This window comes from Mus musculus, chromosome 15 (genome assembly GCF_000001635.26).
Source record: "Mus musculus strain C57BL/6J chromosome 15, GRCm38.p6 C57BL/6J".
NCBI lineage: Eukaryota > Metazoa > Chordata > Mammalia > Rodentia > Muridae > Mus > Mus musculus.
This window is the reverse complement of record NC_000081.6, coordinates 71,508,230-71,529,459: the sequence shown is the minus strand read 5'-3', so window position 1 is coordinate 71,529,459 and position 21,230 is coordinate 71,508,230. Positions and strand designations below refer to the sequence as shown.

The 21,230-nt window shown below is 42.1% G+C and overlaps 1 protein-coding gene across 4 annotated transcripts in view; it reads left to right on the top strand.

The window, feature by feature from the left end:
• Fam135b (family with sequence similarity 135, member B) overlaps positions 1-21,230 on the top strand; it is a 289,484-nt gene that overhangs the window by 198,975 nt on the left and 69,279 nt on the right. For all 4 annotated transcript variants that reach the window (XR_003951438.1, XM_006521393.4, XM_006521395.3 and 1 more), the window contains exons 5-7: positions 214-284; positions 3,619-3,792; positions 9,395-9,521. Coding sequence is in view for 3 of the 4 variants with exons in the window: in XM_006521393.4 (XP_006521456.1) it covers positions 214-284; positions 3,619-3,792; positions 9,395-9,521 (372 nt within the window). In the remaining variant the exon portion in view is untranslated. The remainder of the gene's footprint in view (positions 1-213; positions 285-3,618; positions 3,793-9,394; positions 9,522-21,230) is intronic.

Sequence of the window (21,230 nt, the reverse complement as noted above, 5' to 3'; positions counted from 1 at the left end):
CTTGGCTGTATCAATCTATTCCTTTCATTTCCCATCTAATTTTCCTAAGTACCCTGCTTATTCAGAACTACACATGATATGCAGAAAGATTCTCACATCCATAGCATTTTGTACTGAGATTCTGTTTTTCTGATCACTAAAAGAGCCAGCTGAATGTCCTAATCAGATTACTAATTGACTGCTGAACTAACTGTCTTGGTCTTTCTCTTTCAGGTAGAAGATGCGCTGAGTGAGGTCGAGTTTCAGCTCAAGGTGGACCTGCACTTTACCGATAGTGAGCAGCAGTGAGTATCATGGACATCCTTGGACTGTGTTCCTTCTTCCACCACTATCTCAACATGGGGCTTTCTCAACAGTTTCTCTACAATAACCAGTTACTGGTAATCTGTGATGTTTCACAGTTGTCCCAGTCTTCTTGCTTCTCCCCACTCATTTGGGGCCAGGTTGCTCAGGTTCTGCACATTGAAAACTGCCAACTTCTTGCCATGTTAATGGGTATCTTCTACTAGAAGCACTTTTTTCCCCCTGTGTGGTACTGATCTGTGGGGATTTAGAGCAATGTCTCTGTGAGGCTAGACAATCAAAATCCCTTTCAAATCATTCTTGCTGCGTGACCATGTGTTCATACTGAACATCTGCTATTGTTCTTCAGCTCTCTGGGAACTGAAAATCTATTTATGTAAAACTTGCTGAGAAAAATAAGCATAGGGCAGTTCTCTTCCTTTTTATAACTGCATCGTTCATTTGTTCTGTGACTTCTACAATCTACCCTGGGCTGACCTCTACCATCTACCCTGGACTACACTATTTGCTTCTTAGTCTTCATGTATTCTTTCAGGAACTAAATAAACAATATTTTACCAGTGTATCAAAACATGTGACATGAAAACCTTTAATCTCTTTAAGCTCTTCTCTCATTTAAGGCTTTAAAAAAATCAGGCCACCTTTGTATAGATGTTCTCAAAACACACACACACACACACACACACACACACACACACACACCCCTGTATCTTTCTTGACAAGATGGGATTTCCCTGGGATGGTGGAAGTCCATCCATCTACCCCTCTGCATCAAAGTCCCAGTTTCTTCTTCTTATACCCCCTACCGTGATCTGAGATCTCTGTCTTTACCCCTCCAGCAACCACCCAGTCTGAGGCCCCAAGACCGCTTGGCTTCATAAACTTCCATCCATTGTGCCATATGTCCAGTTGCCCGTAGAACCACACTGTCAATCATAAACTTATACCAGAAATTATTGTCTGACAAGGTCTTCTAATAATTTTAATGACATATCACAGTGGATGCTGTTGATGAGTTTTTCTTCCCAGCAGAAGAACAGTTAATGGAGAGCAAGATACAGGAAGCTGGTCATGTAAAGCACGTGAAACATAATAACTTAGGTGGAGTATTCTTCAAAAGAGGACATGGGCAAATTCCTACATTTTCCCAAATTTCAATAACTTCTAAGATGGACATCAGGCTTTGAATCATTATTAAGTCAAATAGATTCTTTTGTTTTTCTTTTCCCCCTTTTCTTAGCAGCATGTAGAAGCAAACAAACAAACAAACAAACAAACAAACAAACAAAAAGAGGGAGGCTGTTGTTTAAACAGTGTTAGGCCAGCTAGTGAAGGCCCTCTAATATATTACTGAGGCAATGATGTGCTTAGACTTTGGCCATCATAATAGTGGTGCTAGCATCTAATGGGAAGAAACCCAAGATACTGATAAATAGTATAACACACAGGACAGCTCTGTTTGCCACCAAAGCACTATTCAGTTCCCAAAGTCGGAATTACTGAAGTGCAGGAATATGCTCTGGACCATCATCCTATCTGAGTTTTCTGATTTAGAAGGGTCCATCAGCACCTGCTTGCTCAGGGCCATGGCTTATCAGTATCTGCTTACACAAGGCCAGGACACTCATTCTCACATAGTCCTTCCAGGCCCTGCACAGCTCAGCAGGTAGGAAATTAATTAATACTTAAAGGGATGGTGTGTTCTCTCAGCTGATTTTAAATTTAGTCATTGCAAGTGTGCAGAATGATTCTGTGGGGAGAGCTGTCCTTCCTGTGAGATATTAACCTTTGTTCTTGTTTAATTATCTTGTTTGTTTAGATCCTTTATAAGAACTTCACGCATGCTCCTGTCTTCACTATCAAAGTTTACCTGCATCTTCTCTACACTGAGTTTCCCTAGGATGTATGCTGCTTCTCCATGAATGGGTGGTGTCCATTGCACAGCACAGAACAATGGCTACTTTTTTTCTTTAGTTCTTCCTTATGAAGGAGGCTTCTGTTAATGCTTAACTTCTCCTTCTCACTGCCAGGAGCTGATGTCTCAGTGGGATTAAAGCAATACTGTGCTGTAACTCAGCACAAAAGAGAATCAGAAAGTCCTGGTCTAGCAAAGCAGTTTTCCTTGTGACTGGGAACAAGTTAAACAGCCCACATTAGTTTCATGTATTCTTTTATGGGTAGAATATGATTAGCAACCACATAATATGAGTGTCAAAGCAGTATGTCCAGTCCACAGTCAAGACACAGATCATTGTCATCCGCATAAATGTGAGACTGAAGCCAACAGTTACTGACACCCATGGATGGATTCTCTCCCTTTATCAGGTTTCTTTCTGGTCCAAACAAAAAGTGTGGGTTGCATATAGTTACATTTGGCACTCAGAATTCATTAGTTGGTGATCCTTTGCAACAAGCAGCAAGGATCACAAGGAAAGACAGTCTCTTGGTTGGCAGTGCAAACATACTCCCTCTACCTCGTCCCTCTCTGTTCTCTATTTGCCCATCATCTCTGGAGGAAGAAGAGACATTCTCTATATTATACTTCGGAAGATGCTTAAAGTGGCATTCTTCAATCAAGCTCTGGCTTAATATAGCTTACAGAGTCGCAGAGACTGTTTTAGAGCATTTTTGTTTAAAAACAAAACAAAACAAAACACTTCCCTTTTGTAACAAAAGGTACTTCTGGGTTTGTTTGTCTGTTATCTGTCTCTTAGGATTGGCTATCCACTAATTACAGAGTACTAGAGCAAAGGTAACCAGCATCTTCCTAAAACTGGTCAGACTATTTCATCAGTGTGTTCTGGGAACCATTTACCTTTGACCATTCAGTCAGTATGTAGTCATTTCCACAAGCGTAGGCTTGATCACCTTCTCCATTATGCCCTGTACCAGTGAAATGCTAGAGCTGTAAAGATGAGTTAGTTACAGCTCCTGCCTTTCAGGTTAGAAGTCTAATAGAAAATACAACCTCACAAAATCCATGCAGCATTTTTAAGAACAATGGCCAGGTTATGAGCAAGAACAAATGGGGGAAAAGGTCCAAGAGAATTGTGCTCTTGAGAGAAGCCTGGGAAAGATCTGGTCATCTTCACCATTTCTGAGGTGCAGGTTTAGTGGTGCTGACAAAGGAGCTGAAGCCCAAAGGTGCTATGTGATCTTCTTCATCCTGCATTTGCCAATTGAGGGACAAAAATCCTTCAACTAGACAAAATATTGCTGGATTGAGTAAGACATTGAGGCTACAAAGTGAAGTTGTTTGAATGACAACAGGGCCATCCGACCATGCTCATATGAGCTCATCTACTTGCCTTTCAGGCTGAGAGATGTGACTGGGACACCGATGATCAGCAGCCGCACACTTGGTCTGCACTTCCACCCGAGGAGGGGTCTGCACCACCAGGTCCCTGTCATGTTCGACTACTTCCACCTGTCAGTGATCTCAGTGGCCATACATGCTGCGCTGGTGGCTCTGCAGCAGCCCCTGATCAGGTATGGAGTTAGAAGTAGCCCTACCATCCATACCACACATCACTGAGAGACAGTTGGCTGAAGTGATCAGCACAAAGTAGAGCACCTTGTCTCTGGTTGCCTGGTTTAGGCTTAGGTCTCACTGTGTCCCACAGAAGAGGTGGGAAACAGTTGGAGAGTGCTTCCGGATCCCAGAGGATATTGGGAGATGTCAGAGATGGGTGACTTACAAACTAGAATCCACACCTGGTGGGGACTTGGATTCTTCCACCAGCTTCATGTTTACCTAGCTGTGACTTAAGAAGCTCCTCATGTGTCTGAACTACATAATCTCTTGTCTATAAAATTGGAAACATGGCCATATATTTGAAGTTGCCTTGTTTTTTGTTTTTTCAAGTCATTTGACATTTTTAGGCTCTTCCAGGTTCCCAGTTCTTTACTTTTTAATATTCAATTTAAGTCCAAATTATTTATATTTGATACCTTTATAAGTATATATTTTGTATTCTGATTATTCTTACTCCCTTCTTTTTTTTCTTCTTTGCACTCCTGCCAATCTCCTTTCTTCCCCATAAGTCCTTTTAAAAACATTCATGCCTTCCATTGTTTTGTGACCCACTGAGTTTAATAAGGAAGATTCATGTGAAGGCTTAGTGAATCCCAGTGGAGGACAGGGCTAGTACATTACAGAGGCCCACATCTATTCTTCTCTATGGTTACTGTTTCCTCAAATGCGCATTTGCTTGTAGTATATTTTGCTTTTGCCCTTCATTGATTCACCTCTGAATCCCTAAGGTGCAGAGGAGAACTTTGGTTTCCTTCACTGTACAAGTGGAGGGACAGAGCTCATAAGAGCTGTTGAAGTGGGCTGTGCATGGTCATTCAACAATGTCCCAGAATGTGTTCATTTGGATAATTTTAAAACACTGAAGACTCATGGCTAGAATTACATATATGTGTAGTGGTGGGATAGTTTATGTAAATTGTTTTCACACAAAGGAAGGAGGTTTGTCCAGTTCTCTGTTTTAAACAGTTCTAAGAATTTTCCTGTGTGTAAGAAAATCAGGGTCCTTGATGATTTCAATGGGCATGACCTATAAAAGCTCTGTTGTCTGTTAGGATCTGAGACTAGAAAATAAGATAGATATCTTTCTCATGTTCTTGGACATGAGACGTGACTGTATCCCTTGACTCAGTTTTACTCATCTGCTTAAGGCTGCTCCTGCTCTCCTGACCAACAGAGTCAGTTCAGAATCTTAGTGAGAATGATTGAGATGCTGTGTATTGAGAAACTAGGATGAAAAGCATCTCCCAAAGACAGGGTATGTGTGGCTGATGGGCAAGGTAAAGTGATTCTGAAAAGGCAAACCTGGATTTCAGGGAGGAAAGTTGGGGGAAAGGCAAGCGCTTAGCAGTGTAAAAGTCTGCATGGTATTTAAGTCAGAGCATACAGCAAAGAGCAGAAGAAAGGGGAATTCAGAGGAGCAGACAGCCAGGGAATAGCACTTGTGAGCATGGAGCTAAAAGCCAGGGTCACAAAGGTCATAGCCTTCTGGATCTACTGGTCTTCTGCCCCAAACTTTGTTGGCTCCTAGATTAAAGGTCCTGGATTGGGGGGAAAGGACAGACATGTATCAGGAGTCTCTAGTTTCCATTCACTTCTAATGAGTGTGTAAAGAGGAATCAAGACACACACACACACACACACACACACACACACACACACCACACCACACACCACACACACACACCACACACACACACCACACACACACACCACACACACATACCACACACACACAGAGTTAGTCTGCAAAGCACACACCAAGTTCTAAGAACAGACTTTTCCTCTAGAGAGTCTAGAGCTCTGATATAGGTATGCTGAATTAGATAGGGTGTTAGAGCAGAATGTTATAGAAATGCTATGATATAGGAATATGGGAAAGCACCCCTGACCTTGGGAAACTAACACTCTAGAAATAGAAAGAAAAGCACTAGTCTCCTGCAAGGCACATTCCCAGCTGGGTGATTTCCTTGAATCAGGAAACACTGCTTCTGGGAACGTCTCAGGGTGGGTTCTGTGTGCCAAGGGTGAGACAGAGCAGGTGTGCCCTGAGGTCAGTAGAGACTGCTCCGATGGAGGCTCAGAACAGTCTAGATAGGAAAGGAAGTGACCTTAAGGAGTTCTGGGTCCCAGAGTCAGGAGCATCTGGTTGCTTAATTCCATCACTTACTGGGGGATCTTTGAATAGCTTATCCACGTCTCTAAATATATCTTTTACCATATAGACACATAAATTTACATATAAAACAAAGGATTTTTGTGATAACGAAGCAACAGAGATTATGTCTATATATAATAAAACCATGTAGACTGTCTCACATAATGAATACACACATACACACACACACTTTCTTGAAGCAATTCTAGCAATATAGAAACTAGCAGTTCTGAGAGCATGTATCGTGACTATAAGAGACTTGAGTCTGTAAGCCATCCAGGTATCCAGGTGCTCAGCTTCCAAACTGAGTGCTGTGCAAAGTCGTGGGGAAGCCTGAGTAGGGTGGGTGTTACAAGAATGGGTTTTAGGGTTGGGTGGTCCCCAGTGCCAAATTTGTGTTCCCGCTCTCTAACTCTATTCACTTGAGCATGCGGGATTCAGTTTTAGTCAACAGAAGGTGAATGCTGGAAGGCTTCGGTGACAGCACATGGGAAGCCCTTGGGTATGTTTGTAGCCAATAGATGATGATGATGACGATGATGACGATGATGATGATCTGTAAAGCAGTCATCATATTCTGGGCCACTCAGCACTGATAAGCTCTTGACAAATGGCAGGTAGCTTTCTGCACAGGGAAGTTCACCCCTCCTTGTGACTAAAAGAAAAGCTTTACAGAAGATGCATACATTTTTTTTTTCCTCCACACAGGGGACAAGAGAGTGTGACCGTGAGAATTGAATTGGGGATGGTAAATTGGAGTCAGATTTTGGCAGTGTAACTAATGATGCATCCAAGAGGTTGAATGTAAATCAGTTGAATATACGGGGACACTGAAAGACTTTTGCCTGAGAAAAATCCTCAAGACTTACCCTCCCCAAAGCTTCCTCAGGCAGAAGAGTCAGTAATGCAGGCAGGAGTTCAACTGAGAGGTCCAAAGGGTCCCCAGCACCTGACATCACCTCTTAGTTCTAGTGTTGCTAAGAGCTCCGATAGCATCTAACCGTGGGTTTGGAGCCAGGATAGCTAAGCTGATAGCTTAACCTTTTGATAGGTATTAATACACTCTGCAAGGTTTGCAGCAGCAGCCTTCCAGATGGGAGCACATACAGTTGCTGGAGAGTTAAACCTCACAGATGGGGTAAAAATAGAACCGCCTTCCACTCTCTGGGTTTTGCAGGAAGAATTTTTGTCTTGGCACAAGGTAGCTGGAACAAAGGGAACTCTTTTAGCTTGTAGGAAATACCTGTCAAAGAGGGCAAGCACCAGCATCCCAGAAAAAAAAAAATCTTCTCATAGCATCAGTGAGATCCAACCATAATGCAGCAGGTGTGGAACCAAAGTTTAACCTCAGGAGACTTTTAACTTTCACCGAGAAAGACCAAAGAGAATCTAATTTTCAATCTTCCAATAGGTAGAACTGAGTCTTTCCCAGGGGCTCCCTTCAGTATAAAAGCCACAATTAAAGAACAAGTATTTTAGTTCTTTGTTGGCAGATATCTTGGAGAAGGGGGGTCATGATTCTTTATTTATACATTTTTTTTTATTCTATTCTACCATGTTCCTACCGGTTCTGCCTGGCTGAATAGTAAACTTACTTTAACTCTTGGTTCTCTTCAAATCCAAAGGCAGATGTGGCAGTGCACACCTGTAACCTCAGCCCTTGGGAAGTAGGGGCACGAAGACCAGGAACTTCACCATGTTGGCATATATAAATAAAACCTGGTCTCAAAAAATCCAAACCAAAGCAGATTCAAATACTATTAGTATTATATAATGCAATTGTCCCTCAGGTACCCAGAAGCTCGAGGCAATAAAATGAAACAATATGTTTCACCAAGGGTAGTCACTAGCTTTTACTCAATTTCACCATTTGCTAGACCTTACATTTAACACTAACTTTCACTAATGTTAGGAGTCTCTGTGATGCCCCAGGACTCAAATGCACTATTAACCCTTCTGACAGGCCATGAAGTAGGAGGTTCAGACTTGGCCCAGATCCTAATATGTAAGTGCTGCTGGCTTGTAACTCCTCCTAGCAGGTGTCTGCCCTCAGAGTCATGGCTGTCCACAGTGCCATATCATTTCTGAGTACTCAGCCATCTCCCCAGGTTACTTCTTAAAAACGTTTCTTCTTATTAGCTGCTGCTGTTCATCCCCACCACATTATAATATTGCCTTACTCATTTGAACCCCATTCTAGGCCAATGTGTGTTTGTTTACCTCTTGCCACTCCAACACCTCACATACTCTCTGGCTTGTGGCTAAAGACTAATAGCATTCAAATAGATGACATAGAAATAGAAACATAATCTTAACTTTATTTCTCGGCCAATATTTCAACCATAAGCATGTGTTTCTTGTGTAAGATTTGTCCCAGTTGTGCCTAGCTACTATTGCAAAGATGATGGCATCTGATGACATTTATGGTCATGAGAGAGTTTTAGTTTCTTTGAGATGTTACAGCATAGCTATGAAATGGTATTTGTAATGGGGTATCCAAGAGGAGACCCTGTGAGGTTCCAGTATTGACAGTGTAGAAAAAGCCAGAGGCTTCATACCAGACTAAAGACTCATTCATTGCAATGAACATTTGCAAGCAAGGTGTGAACAAAAGGTTATACTATGGCAACAGTGTGGTACAGTACAAATTCCACACTGGAGTTTTTTTCCCTGTTATGGGGAATGTTGCAAGGGTGGAGGGCAGGTACAAGGGAAGGTGTTTGGGGTGCATGATGTGAAATTCACATAAAGACAATAAAAACTTAATAAAGTAAGCTATTATTGCTTTTTAATTTTTAAAGAATTTCATACAAGTACTATATTTACATCATTTAACTCCCCTCTCTTTCCCACTTTCTCCTGTGTCCTTCCTACTCCCTCTCACATTCATGACCATTTCTTCTTTGGTTATTATATATATATATATATATATATATATATATATATATATATATACACATATATATACACACACATACACACATATATGTATACAAGTACATATATGAATTACACACACATATATGTATACATATATGTATACATATACATGTACATACATATACATGTGCATATACATAGTGTACACTCACACACACACACACACACACACACACACACACACACACACACCCCTACCTATATGTATATACTCACAACCGCTGAGTTCATTTATTATTGCTTATAAATATGTGTTTGGAGCTGACCACTTGGTACTGCATAACCTGTAAGGTGGCTTGCCTCTGCTGAAGGCTGATTCTTTTTCCCTCTCGGCAGGCATTAGTTGCCTGTAGCTCTTCAGCTCAGGTCAGGACCTTCTGCAGTTTCCCCCATGCTCTCAGTTGCAGCCTTCCCACACACATGACCACTTACTTCCTGTTTCCCCTTCCTCTTCTTTCTAGTTTCACTCGCCCAGGAAGAGGTTCCTGGTTAGGCAAAGGTGGCCCAGACACAGGACCAGAACAGCCCACCATTTCTCTGGAAAACTTGGTCTTTGGAGCTGGATACTGCAAGCCAACTTCCTCAGAGGTAAAGTCTGTATGGGTCCATGGTCCCATGACTGGCAATTCTCACCTAGCCAATAGAATACTGTATGAGGTTGCTTCTTCATTTAAATGTTTCTGTAGGGCACTGTTTGGCCATTTCCTTCAAGGGCCATTCAACCTTTCACTTCTGACTAATCTCTCAGATGAACTGTGAGTGACAACCCCTGTAGTTGTTGTAGGAGTATTTTATCTTATTGTTCCTCTAACTTGTGCTTCTTTGAGAAATAAGAGCTTTCTAGGAGGTGGTACTATTGTGAAGATGATTCCTTCCCACTATGTGGTGATAATGAGTGTCTGTTGGCATTGAGTCATACCTGCTTTTAAAACCTGGTCCCACATTCTGTTTAATTACTTTCTGTGATTCTGTATCCTCACCCCCAGTGTGGCATCACTAAGGACCTCTAATCTCATGTGCAATTATGTATACTCGATGTTGTCCCAACTGGAAGTTCTTAGTCTAGTACCTAGGGCTTAGTAGCTGCTTAATAACTAAACGCATATTCCTCTTCATTCTCTTTCCTTCTTCCCAGAAGGTGCTTGCCATTCCTGTTCCCTCATCACTGCCTGTATTGCTCTTTTATACATGAGACATTTTAGGCATCTTCAGAAATGACCAGCCAGTATTATTTAGGATTGCCCAGTGACACAGAACCAATAGGAATGATTCTTTCCTTGTCTTAATGAGTTGACTCTCATGATTCTGGAGGTTGAGGAGGATACAAATATACATTCAACAAGCTGGTGACCCAGGAGAGCTGATAGCAGAGTTCTAGGCAAAGTCTAAGTCCAGAAGGTGGATGATGCTGGCACTTATGAGAAACAGCTCTTTGCTTTGTTGTAGTCAGAAACTGAGTGTTTAGGACTAGTCTTGTCACATTGGGGAGGGAGATCTCTTTCACTTGGGCAGGTCTTTTGTTCAGTTAAAAAAAAATCTCAGTTAGAAACATCCATACTGATAGTTGTAGCAATGATTAGCCAAACATCTTCCTACCCCATGGCCCAGACAAATAAACACAAGATATTTATCATGGTAAAGCCAATGACAGGAATGTGCAAGACTCTGCCTAGCCAGCCCTGTCCACCTCTGCTATAGCAGGCTCTTTGGCGAGGCTGTTCAGGATACACAGTAAACCACTCACCTTCCTTTTCTGGATTTTTTTCCTCATTTGAAATCTAGCCAGGAGATTTGGCTGCAAATGTCACATCTGTATATAGGTTAGGCTGCTGTGTCACATGTTTCCTGAGGACCTCAAAGGGGGATAACCACAATCCTCCTGGAAAGATGGGAAACTGAGTCCATGGTAGGGCTTGGTCTCATGTGTGAGCTGGCTTTAGAAAACAGTAAGGACAGAATGAATACATGCCCTCAGTACCTGTGACACTTACCAAGCTTCCCGGAAGCTGGTATGCTTATCTCCCACAGAGGAACCTCGAATGAGTGAGGGGGAGAGAGAAAGCCAAGAGTCTGCCAGCATAACATGGGTGTCTCACTTACCCACTATGCATTGCTAAATTCATGTTTCAGCATTCGGGTGGGCAGGATAGAAGGCTGTTCACCCTCCTACAGTAGCTGTGTGGTGTGCCTGAAAGTCATCTGCTAATTTTTTTTGCTACTGAGACATTGGCAGCTGATTCCCACATTGGAGCAATCACTTGGTCCATCTTATCATCACCATTCAACTTCACTTGTGCCAAGATCTGCCTCTCTCACAGCACTGTGTGGTAGCTTTAAGAGTCTCCCTGATAGACCTACTACCTAAAAACCTTTAGCTCAGACTCCTCCTCAGCGAATATGGCCAGAGATATTGGTAATTGGCAGCATTCATAGCCTGGCTCAAAACATTTACAGCAGGTGCCTTACATGCTGAGGTCCTTAGCTGATGCCACTGAAGGGTGTGAAAGGGTCTTGATGCTCCATCAACTTGGGAGATGCTCTGGTGCTCAGATTATTTGCATCAGCCAGGACCATTTGTACTAGCACCACTGAGATGTCATCTCTGATTTCTCAAATGCTCTAAGTATCTCTGGCTCTCCTGTGCAGGAGCTTTGACTGACTTAAAGTAGGAAACATCTCATTTAGCTTCTAGCACCTAACAAGTTACCTACCCTATAAAACCAGTGTTCAAGCAATATGTGCTGAATGGATGGTTGGCACAACTGTGTGCATCATGCTGGTAGAGACTGAATAGCTAGAGATGCAGGAGAGAGGTTAGTCATGGTAGTAGAGAGAAAGTAAGGGAGAGAGCCATAATGTGATGGGCCATATTGGGAGACTGCAAAGACCCTAGTCCGTCCAGCACAGGACAGAATTATGAACACCGTAGAGCACTCTGACCCACTGGCCTGTCACACACGACCTAGTACACTGCCTGATGCTGTGATGGGTCCTTACAATGTAGGCAAATTGGTGCTGATAGAAACTCAGTTTACACAGTTATGAAATGGGAACTGTCTTTGAGGAAGATCTCAGAGGTTTCTATGCATCGATACTTTATAGATCAGGACTTAACAGGCAGATGATAAAGTATGGTGGGGCTTGTTTGCTTGTTTGCTTTCTGTTTTTTATTGGCTGTTTCTGGGGCTCTGTGTCAAATTAAATGTGACTGTCTTTCATATGTTCAGAGAGAAAGGCTGATTTGTGAGTCTTGGCACCAAGCTTGCTCCCAAAACTTGGCTCAGTAAGTTGTTTTCAGGGTTTGGTTCTTTTTCTGTGTGTTTTCCACTTGGGTCCCATCCAATTATGTGGAGTCAGTGCTGTGTGCCCACCCTGTACCTTCCCACCAGGCAAGGCTGCCAAGCCAAGAATCCAATCTTAGTTCTACATACCCTTGGGGGCTTTGCATGCAAATCTTAAGAAGCCCATAGCATTAGCAGATAGAACTGGAATCCTCATGGTTGGATGCAGCAGAGAACATGTGCTCCTCCCAGTAAGCCCTTCCTGGCAGAGGCCTGTGAAAACACAGAGACTGGTGGCAAAATGAGCTTTTTGGAACATACAGCATACCAGGAAGGTAAGAGATGATGATTCAGTTGGGTCTGCCCCATTTCTCAGATCCCTATGTCCTGTGTCTCCATTTCCTCCAGTGGCAACTTTGAAATTTGACCTTTGCATTTAGAGCTGTGGCCTGAGGTTTTGTGTGTCTTCCTGTTACAAATGATATAAGCAGTAGAGAGGTTATTCAACCTTTTTAAGATGACATTCTTCTTGGGGGTGGTTCTGCTAGCAAAGCCTCACTGGATTCTTTTTTTTTAAATTTTTTATTAGATATTTTCTTCATTTACATTTCAAATGCTATCCCAAAAGTCCCCTATACCATCCCCACTCCCCGCCCTGCTTCCCTACCCACCCACTCCCACTTCTTGGCCCTGGTGCTCCCCTGTACTGGGGCATATAAAGTTTGCAATACCAAGGGGCCTCTCTTTCCAATGATGGCTGACTAGACCATCTTCTGCTACATATGCAGCTAGAGACACAAGCTCTGGGGTACTGGTTAGTTCATATTGTTGTTCCACCTATAGGGTTGCAGACCCCTTCAGCTCCTTGGGTACTTTCTCTAGCTCCTCCATTTGGGGGCCCTGTGTTCCATCCAATAGATGACTGTGGGCATCCACTTCTGTATTTGCCAAGCACTGGTATAGCCTCACATGAGACAGCTATAACAGGGTCCTTTTAGCAAAATCTTGCTGGCCTATGCAATAGTGTCTGCGTTTGGTGGCTGATTATGGGATAGATCCCCTGGTGGGACAGTCTCTGAATGGTCCATCCTTTCCTCTCAGCTCCAAACTTTGTCTCTGTAACTCCTTCCATGGGTGTTTTGTTCCCAATTCTAAGAAGAGGTGAAGTGTCCACACTTTGGTCTTCCTTCTTCTGAGTTTCATGTGTTTTGCAAATTGTATCTTGGGAATTCCAAGTTTCTGGGCTAATATCCACTTATCAGTGAGTGCATATCATGTGAGTTCTTTTGTGATTGGGTTACCTCACTCAGGATGAGTTCTTTGGTGATTGGGTTACCTACCCTCCAGATCCATCCATTTGCATAAGAATTTCATAAATTCATTGTTTTTAATAGCTGAGTAGTACTCCATTGTGTAAATGTACGATATTTTCTGTATCCATTCCTCTGTTGAGGGACATTTCGGTTCTTTCCAGCTTCTGGCTATTATAAACAAGGCTGCTATGAACATAGTGGAGCATCTCACTGGCTTCTAAATAGATAAAATGATGCACCCTGTAGTGCTCCAGAGCAGAGTTTGGGAGAAAATTCCCTAAGAAAAATTATATATATACATATAGTCTACATAATTAAATCAGTCTAAGTCCAACAATTATTACTGTGCTGTGCTGTATGTGAGAGTTTTGTTCTTGGCTGCAGTATTAAACTCCTGTGTGACTTTGAACCTGTCATTTGTCTTCTCTAGTTCTATTTCCCAGCAAGCAGAAAAAAAAAAAAACTGAATCTTCCAGGAAAACATCTTCAGGGCTTCTCTGCTCTGTTTAGTGTTGTATCTCTGTCACTGCCAAAAGCAGTGGGACAGTTGAGACATACTTGAGCGCGCGCGCGCGCACACACACACACACACACACACACACACACACACACACACACCCCATCACTAACACCATCACCACAAAGCCTTCCATGTCACTAGAAGTGTGGTGCTGGTCATTTTAGTTTACATCTATGGTCATCTGCTCCCCCTTACAGTACCCAGTGAAGGCACGGAGGCCTCTAGATGATTTAATAGATGCAATGGTCAGCTAATATTTCTTTTTAGAGATAAAGACTCTAAGATACAAAGAAGTTAAGATACACATCCTGCCCTGTCCCTCCTCACACCATACTATTAGGCAGCAGCTAAGCCGAACCTTTAATTGAATGAACATCTTATCATTTCCCAGTTGCCCTCTGACTCCAGGAGAATGGATTTTCAGATAATATACATCTGTAGATGTTCTATTGACTCAGTTCCCCTGTGCAAGCCTTGTTTCTCTCTTTATACCTGTGTGTATCTGGCTCCTAATGTGTTTTCAGAAAGCATTCGTTCAGTTGCTATCTTGTGCTTTTACTTTGCATCTCAGTGAGGATTACGAGTGCTGAACTATTTTCACATAGAGATTGGCTTCTCCTACATCCCCTCTGGAGAAATGTCCATTTAAGCAATTTGCCTATTTGTAAATATGCTTATGTTTAGCATTTAGCTTTGGTTTTGGTTAGTTTTAGGAGGTCTCTATACATGTTGGATATTAGCTCTTCATCACATCACACCTGAGACTGTTTCCTCAATTTCATCCAGTGTGTCTGCATGCCCTTCCTGTCCCTTTGCAGGGTAGGAGTCTGGTTGACACAGTCCCATTTGCCTCTTCCCTTCTAGCTGTTATGCAGGATCACCAAGACAAATATCCTTAAGTCTTCCTTTACATTTTCTCCAGGGCTTTTATAGTTTCAGGTCTGACATTACATTCTTCAATATGTTTAAGATGATTAGAGTATATGGGATAAGGAATGAGTTCATTATTTCTATACATAAGGATATACAGTTTCCTAATACCATGTGAATGACTATCCTTGCCCCATTATACAGTCTTGGCACCATGTAGTGGATTTATTGTTGAGACTTCTCTTTGGTAAAAAAAGGTGCATTATAGTGATATGAGTTCCATGAACAAATGGAGCGTATTTAATGATCTTTGGTGGGCTTGTCCTTCTGTTTACTTAGTTTATATGCCAGTATCTGTAGCTGTAGCTGACCATGTTAATCATTGTAATTCCATTCTCTATTCTGAAATTAATGGCCATGAGACTTCCTGCTTTTTCTTCTTCTCACAGTTGCTTTGGATGTCCATAGTTCTTAGTGTCTTTTAGGATTATGTTCTATGTCTTAAGTCAATCACAGGGATGAAAGTGCTCTGCAAAGTACTTACAAGCCAGCACATAGGAAAGAATGGAGAGTGGTTGTCACCAGGGCTTGAGGGGAGAGAGAAGGAGTGGCAGTTTTGAGCCTATGTCATGAGAGAGGTCTCTTGAGAGATGTTTCACAACCCTGCCCTGCCCTGTACCACATCCTGCTCTGCGTGTTCACTTGAATTATAAAAAAAATGTAAGAAAAAAATGTCATGATTGGAGAGACCAGGAAAAAAAAAAAACCTCACCAAACACAGTTATTTAAAAAATGATTTATAGTTTAAAAGGTAATGAATTTTAATACCTTAAGGATTAAAATGTGGCTGGAGAGATGGCTCAGTGGTTAAGAGCACCATCTGCTTTTCCAGAGGCCCTGAGTTCAATTCCCGGCAACCACATGGTGGCTCACAACCATCTATAATGAGATCTGATGCCCTTTCCTGGTGTGTCTGAAGTACTCACATACATTAAATAAATAAATAAATAAATAAATAAATAAATAAATAAATAAATAAATCTTTTTTTAAAAAAGAATTAAAATGGCAACCACTGCTATGTTTCCCATATTGATTTAAAATTGTTGGCATCTTTATCATCTAGATGACTGTCTGGGTTAATAAAATCATACAGAAAAAGTTTCAATTTGTTGTATGGGATAGGGGCAGGTGTATGTCTGCAGCTGACTTAATTAAGTATGATTCTTAGTTCATCTCTAAAGGAGTATATACATCTGTGATAGCAGGCTTTGCATCTAAACTATAAAGTATTGCTTCTTAAGTGTAATACTCCTGTTATCAGAGGCAACCCTGGTTTCACAAGGCTGACCCAGGATGCCTTGTTCCTGACTAGTACATATCATAGGCTACAGGGAGGAAACTGTACCCTTCACAGACCATCCATTGTTGCCCATCATCTCATTGGCACCCAGAATATCTTCTGATACATGGCAGGCACTTAGCAAAATGAGGCCAAATGAATGCAAGGCAAAAGATCAGCAAGGGTCCAGGCAAGAGCAGCAGACTTGGAATGAGCTCTAGATTGGAGTGAATATCACATTTCCCTTGTACCTGTACAGTACAAAATCCTGTAGGTGTTTGCCTCAGTCCTGCCACTCCTTTAAGTCTCTGTTTCTCTCTGGAGAGGATGTAATCTGCTTGCTCTGCGAGGTTTGTCTGCAACTCGTGATGGTAAAGCATTTCGCACCTCTCCCTAACCTCTACCATATGCCTTCTTCATGACTGACTACAAGGCAGTGTGTGATGATAATACCACCAATCCATCTACCTGTTCACAGAAGTCTCTTTGGTAAGCATAGTTATTCACATCACCAGGTCTGGAGGGACTAGCAGTCTAATCACAGGAGCAAACCAGCTAGAATAAGGACGCCGTTGGACTGTGAGGAGCTCTTTCATTCTCTGCATTTGGACTCATCTTTCCCTGCTCATATCCACCGTCCCCAGCTCAGACCATGCTTCAAGATTGATTGGTCAGCAGGCACCTCCTCAATAAGTAACCTTGTCAGTACATAATCCTCATTGCTACTGGTGAACTTGTATCTTAACCCAACATCTGGAAAATCAGCTGGAAAGTATTCGTGTTTAATGCTTCATTTAGAAACTCTTAAGAGATGTGGCCAGTCACAGAGCTGAGAATGTCACTAGTGGCCCTGTTATAGGCATGCATCTAAGCCTGCTGATATGCCCAGTTTCTTGTGCCTCACAGCATATAATTGGGTCAGGGATACCTGCTGTAAATAGAAACAGAGGCAATTTATTAATAAAGGTAAAATACCCAGGAGAATATGGTAGGGTAGTGAGCTGAGGGAAAGGCAGGTGCCAGAAGCACTGAGCTTGGAATGGCATGGCACTTTATGGAGCATTTACATAGTTCCTGACTTTGTATAATTGGGCTTTTCTTGAGCATGCTCTGTTTGTTGTCTGAAGCCCTGGTGGGGTTGGACTTCCAGGCTTTATCTACCTAGTGGTTTCTTTCATATTTTATTCTTTATGTCATGTTCCCAGCCTCTGCCCTCTTGCCAAAGCCTGATTGTTTGGGGCCACTAGGCTAGCACAGATTGATTATAAAAAGTCTATAATCAGGACTCACAAGATACTCTTTATTATTCATGCTTGCAGAAGACTGATTTGTGGTGAGTACAGCTTAGGACAGAGAGGTGAGGACAGGGGCTGCTGCAGTGATTCCAGAAAAAAAAAAAAAGTAGAGTGGTGGCCAGAGTCAGAGCACAAAAAGAATAACTGAAGCAGAGTAGAGGCAGACAGGGGCGGCAGAGGTATGATTACAGTAGAAGGGAAAGAGGCTGCAAAGAAGGAGACTTGAAACTTTTCTGCAGTGTATGTAGTATCCACAGGCACTTGCCTGCCACACACTTGCATGCATTCATGCTCATACACATAGGCACATACACAGAGCTCTCACAGGTCACAAGGCTTTGATCATGTGCTAACTCCCTACTGAGGGAACTTGATTTAGCAAGCTTGATTTACATTGGTGTGTGAATGGTTTAAACTATTCCTTTTGAATTACCGTAATTCACTTATTTAATCTCTGGCGCTGTCTTTGTCTCTGTTTTTGTTTCTGTCTGTCTGTCTGTCTGTCTGTCTGTCTGTCTGTCTGTTTCCCCCCCTCTCTCTCTCATTCATGATCCATATAGAATTTACTATTTAAAATTGTTTTATTTACATTCCAATGTTGGCCCCTTTTTCTTTCCCCAATCCAAAAGTTCATCACCCCACCTCCTTCCCCTGTGCCTCTGAGAAGTTTCTTTAGTGTTCTTTCATCTTTCTCCCTCTGGATGGCTTCTTAGCTCCCCAATAAAGCACAGCTTCCCCATTATTTTGGTAGAGTAATACCTGTGCCCTATCTCCTCATTCTTTGATGCTCCTTCTCACTTCTCATGGTTCCTTTTTAATTTCTTGGTGTGTATAGTTTCTCTAGCTTGTATATTCCCGTCTAAAAGTCTAGCATCCATAAATATGTGAGAACATACAATATTCAGTTTCTGGGTTCTGGCTCCCTCACCCAATATGATCCTTTTAAATTTCATCCACTTACCTACAAATTTCATTTTTCTTTGCAGATTGTGTTATGTTGTGTACAGGTACAACTTTTCATTATCTATTTAGCAGTTGAGGGGAAGTATAGGTTTTCCCTCATTTCCTAGTGACTGTGAACAAAGCAGCAATGAATAGCCTGAGTAAGTATCTGTAAAGTGGGATGTTGAGTCATTTGGGAACATACCAAGAAGTGATATAGCTGTTATATATTCTTTTAGCTTTTTAAAAATTAGTTTTAATTGATGTCTTAGTTAGGGTTTTACTGCTATGAACAGACACCATGACCAATACAAGTCTTATAAAGGACAACATTTAATTGGGGCAGGCTTACAGGTTCAGAGGTTCAGTCCATCATCATCAAGGTAGGAGTAGGGCAGCATCTAGGCAGACATGATGCAGGCAGAGCTGAGAGTTTTACATCTTCATCTGAAAGCGGCTAGTTGCAGACTGACTTCCAGGCAGCTAGGAGTGAGGTCTTATAGCCCACAACCACAGTGACACACCTACTCCAATAGGTCACTCCTCCTAACAGAAAAAGAGGCTATCAACTTGAGAGAGGAGCGGACATGTTTCTTTGATGATGATGATGATGACAGTGATGATGATTTGTGCACAAATATGTAAATACAACCCAATGAGTCTGTTTTATTGTTTGTATGGATGTGGTTTCAGGGCTGCCCATTCTGCATTGGACAACCCATATGGGGGCTGAGATAGGCCAATTTTTCTTCTCCCAGAAGTCTTAGTTGTCTATAGTTTTTTGTCTAAATTGGGACCCGGTGTGTGTGTGTGTGGGGGGCTGTTTTACAGCTGACTTCTTGGTTTTATGATTCTTAAAATCTCCACACCCCTCTTCTGCAATGTTCCCTGAGAACAGATACAGGAGCTGTAATGGAGGAGTATCCATTGAGGCTGGGCTAGCCTGTACTATGCTTTCTCTGAATTGTGTTCAACCATCTCACGTGATGGTTTCCATTTGCTTTGAAGTATGCTTCTTTGATGAAGAGTGCTAAGTACTCTTACTTGTGGGTATAATGATATGATTTAGAATGTACTAAGGAATTATAAATATAAGCTGGCTGATAATGTTCCTTCACAAGAAGTAGAGACAAAAAATAGAACAAAACAAAAACCCAGTACCATGCATAAGAAACCTCCTTTTTGATAACTGACCAGGATAGCCCAAGTGACTCCTCAAGGAATAGGTACTCTTGATGGGGCCTTTGGTTAACTCTCGGGTTGAGGGGGCGGGGGGGCTTATTGTTGATGACAACACACCCTTAAGTGGCTGAGATAACTATAACTATAAGTCTGACCTAAAAGCCTCTTTCCTGTCATCTAGCTTCCATGGCTCCAGAAAATACAGTGCAAACTGCTAGGGGAGGCAAGCAATTAAAGAGTCCTACCCAGCTATCAGTCACAACAATGATCTGCATGAAATACACACAGAAAGTTGAAAGAAGTAGCACTCACAGGTGGTGCAACCAACAACTCCTAATTGGACTTAAAGTCCACTCAGCAGGAGGGAAATCATTCCTGGTAGTAGAAATGTAGCCAGCATCTCAGAGACCATAAGGTCATGTACCTTAGAAAAGAATCTCACACTGCCACTTCACTTTCTGTCTTTTGAAGAATCCCACACACTGATTTCCAGACTGGATGCACCACCAACTAGATCATGATCTGGCCAACAGTGAATGAGGGACCTCCCCCTTTCCTGCACATCCTTCCCAGCATTTGTTGTGTTAGTTATTTTCTTGATCTCCTGCCTTAAACTGCATTCCTTGGTGTGTTTGCAGACTGATTCCAGAACTTTCAGTATAAAATATTTACAACATTTATAGATTGTACTGAATGATGGCTGAGTTCCTACAGGTTCTGGGCACTGGTACCAACTGAACTTGTGTTCAGTGATTGAGGTCAGGACATCAATTCTATGATGATAAATGTGAGGGTCAGGTTCCTAGCTGAACAGTTCTAGCAGAACTGGAATTATGATATACAGTCTCCAAGTGTCAGCCATTCCCCTCATCAGTGTCCGCCCCCTCTTTTCCCTGAAAAATCAGCAGGGCCAAATAAACATTGAAGACCTATGCTTTCTATCTCCATTGTTATGAATAATTGACTATATTTGATAGTTTCTATCACTTTGAAAAATCCCCTTTCAAAGATTGAAATAATAAAAGATCCATCTAGGAACAGGGATGGGATATTACATTCTGTTTCTATGGAGACCAAATTGTTAGTGTTCTCGCTGTGATTTTTTATTGGTAGTTGTTGAGTCCACACGTGCTGGGTTATCCCAGTCAGTAAGTACATGATATTTATCATTGCCTATAAATATAAGGAAATCATCTCAACTTGCATTTATTCTTGGAGTTTTAGAAGTGGCCCTTCCCATATAATATGTTTCACTTTAACTTGCTCGAAGGGTGTACTGCCTGTGCTAGATAAGAAGTTTCTTAAGCCAAGTTGCCTGGTTATTTGGAGAGAGAGAGAGAGAGAGAGAGAGAGAGAGAGAGAGAGAGAGAGAGAGAGAGAGAGGAAGGAGGAGGAGGAGGAGGAGGAAGGAGGAGGAGGGGGAGGGGGAGGGGGAGGGGGAGGGGGAGGAGAGAATGTGTGTATGTCCATCTGTAGGAAAGCACTGAATTGAACCAGGTCTCTATAGAGTAACCTCTCATCCTATTTTTAGGAAGGGTAGTTATTAATCAAGTT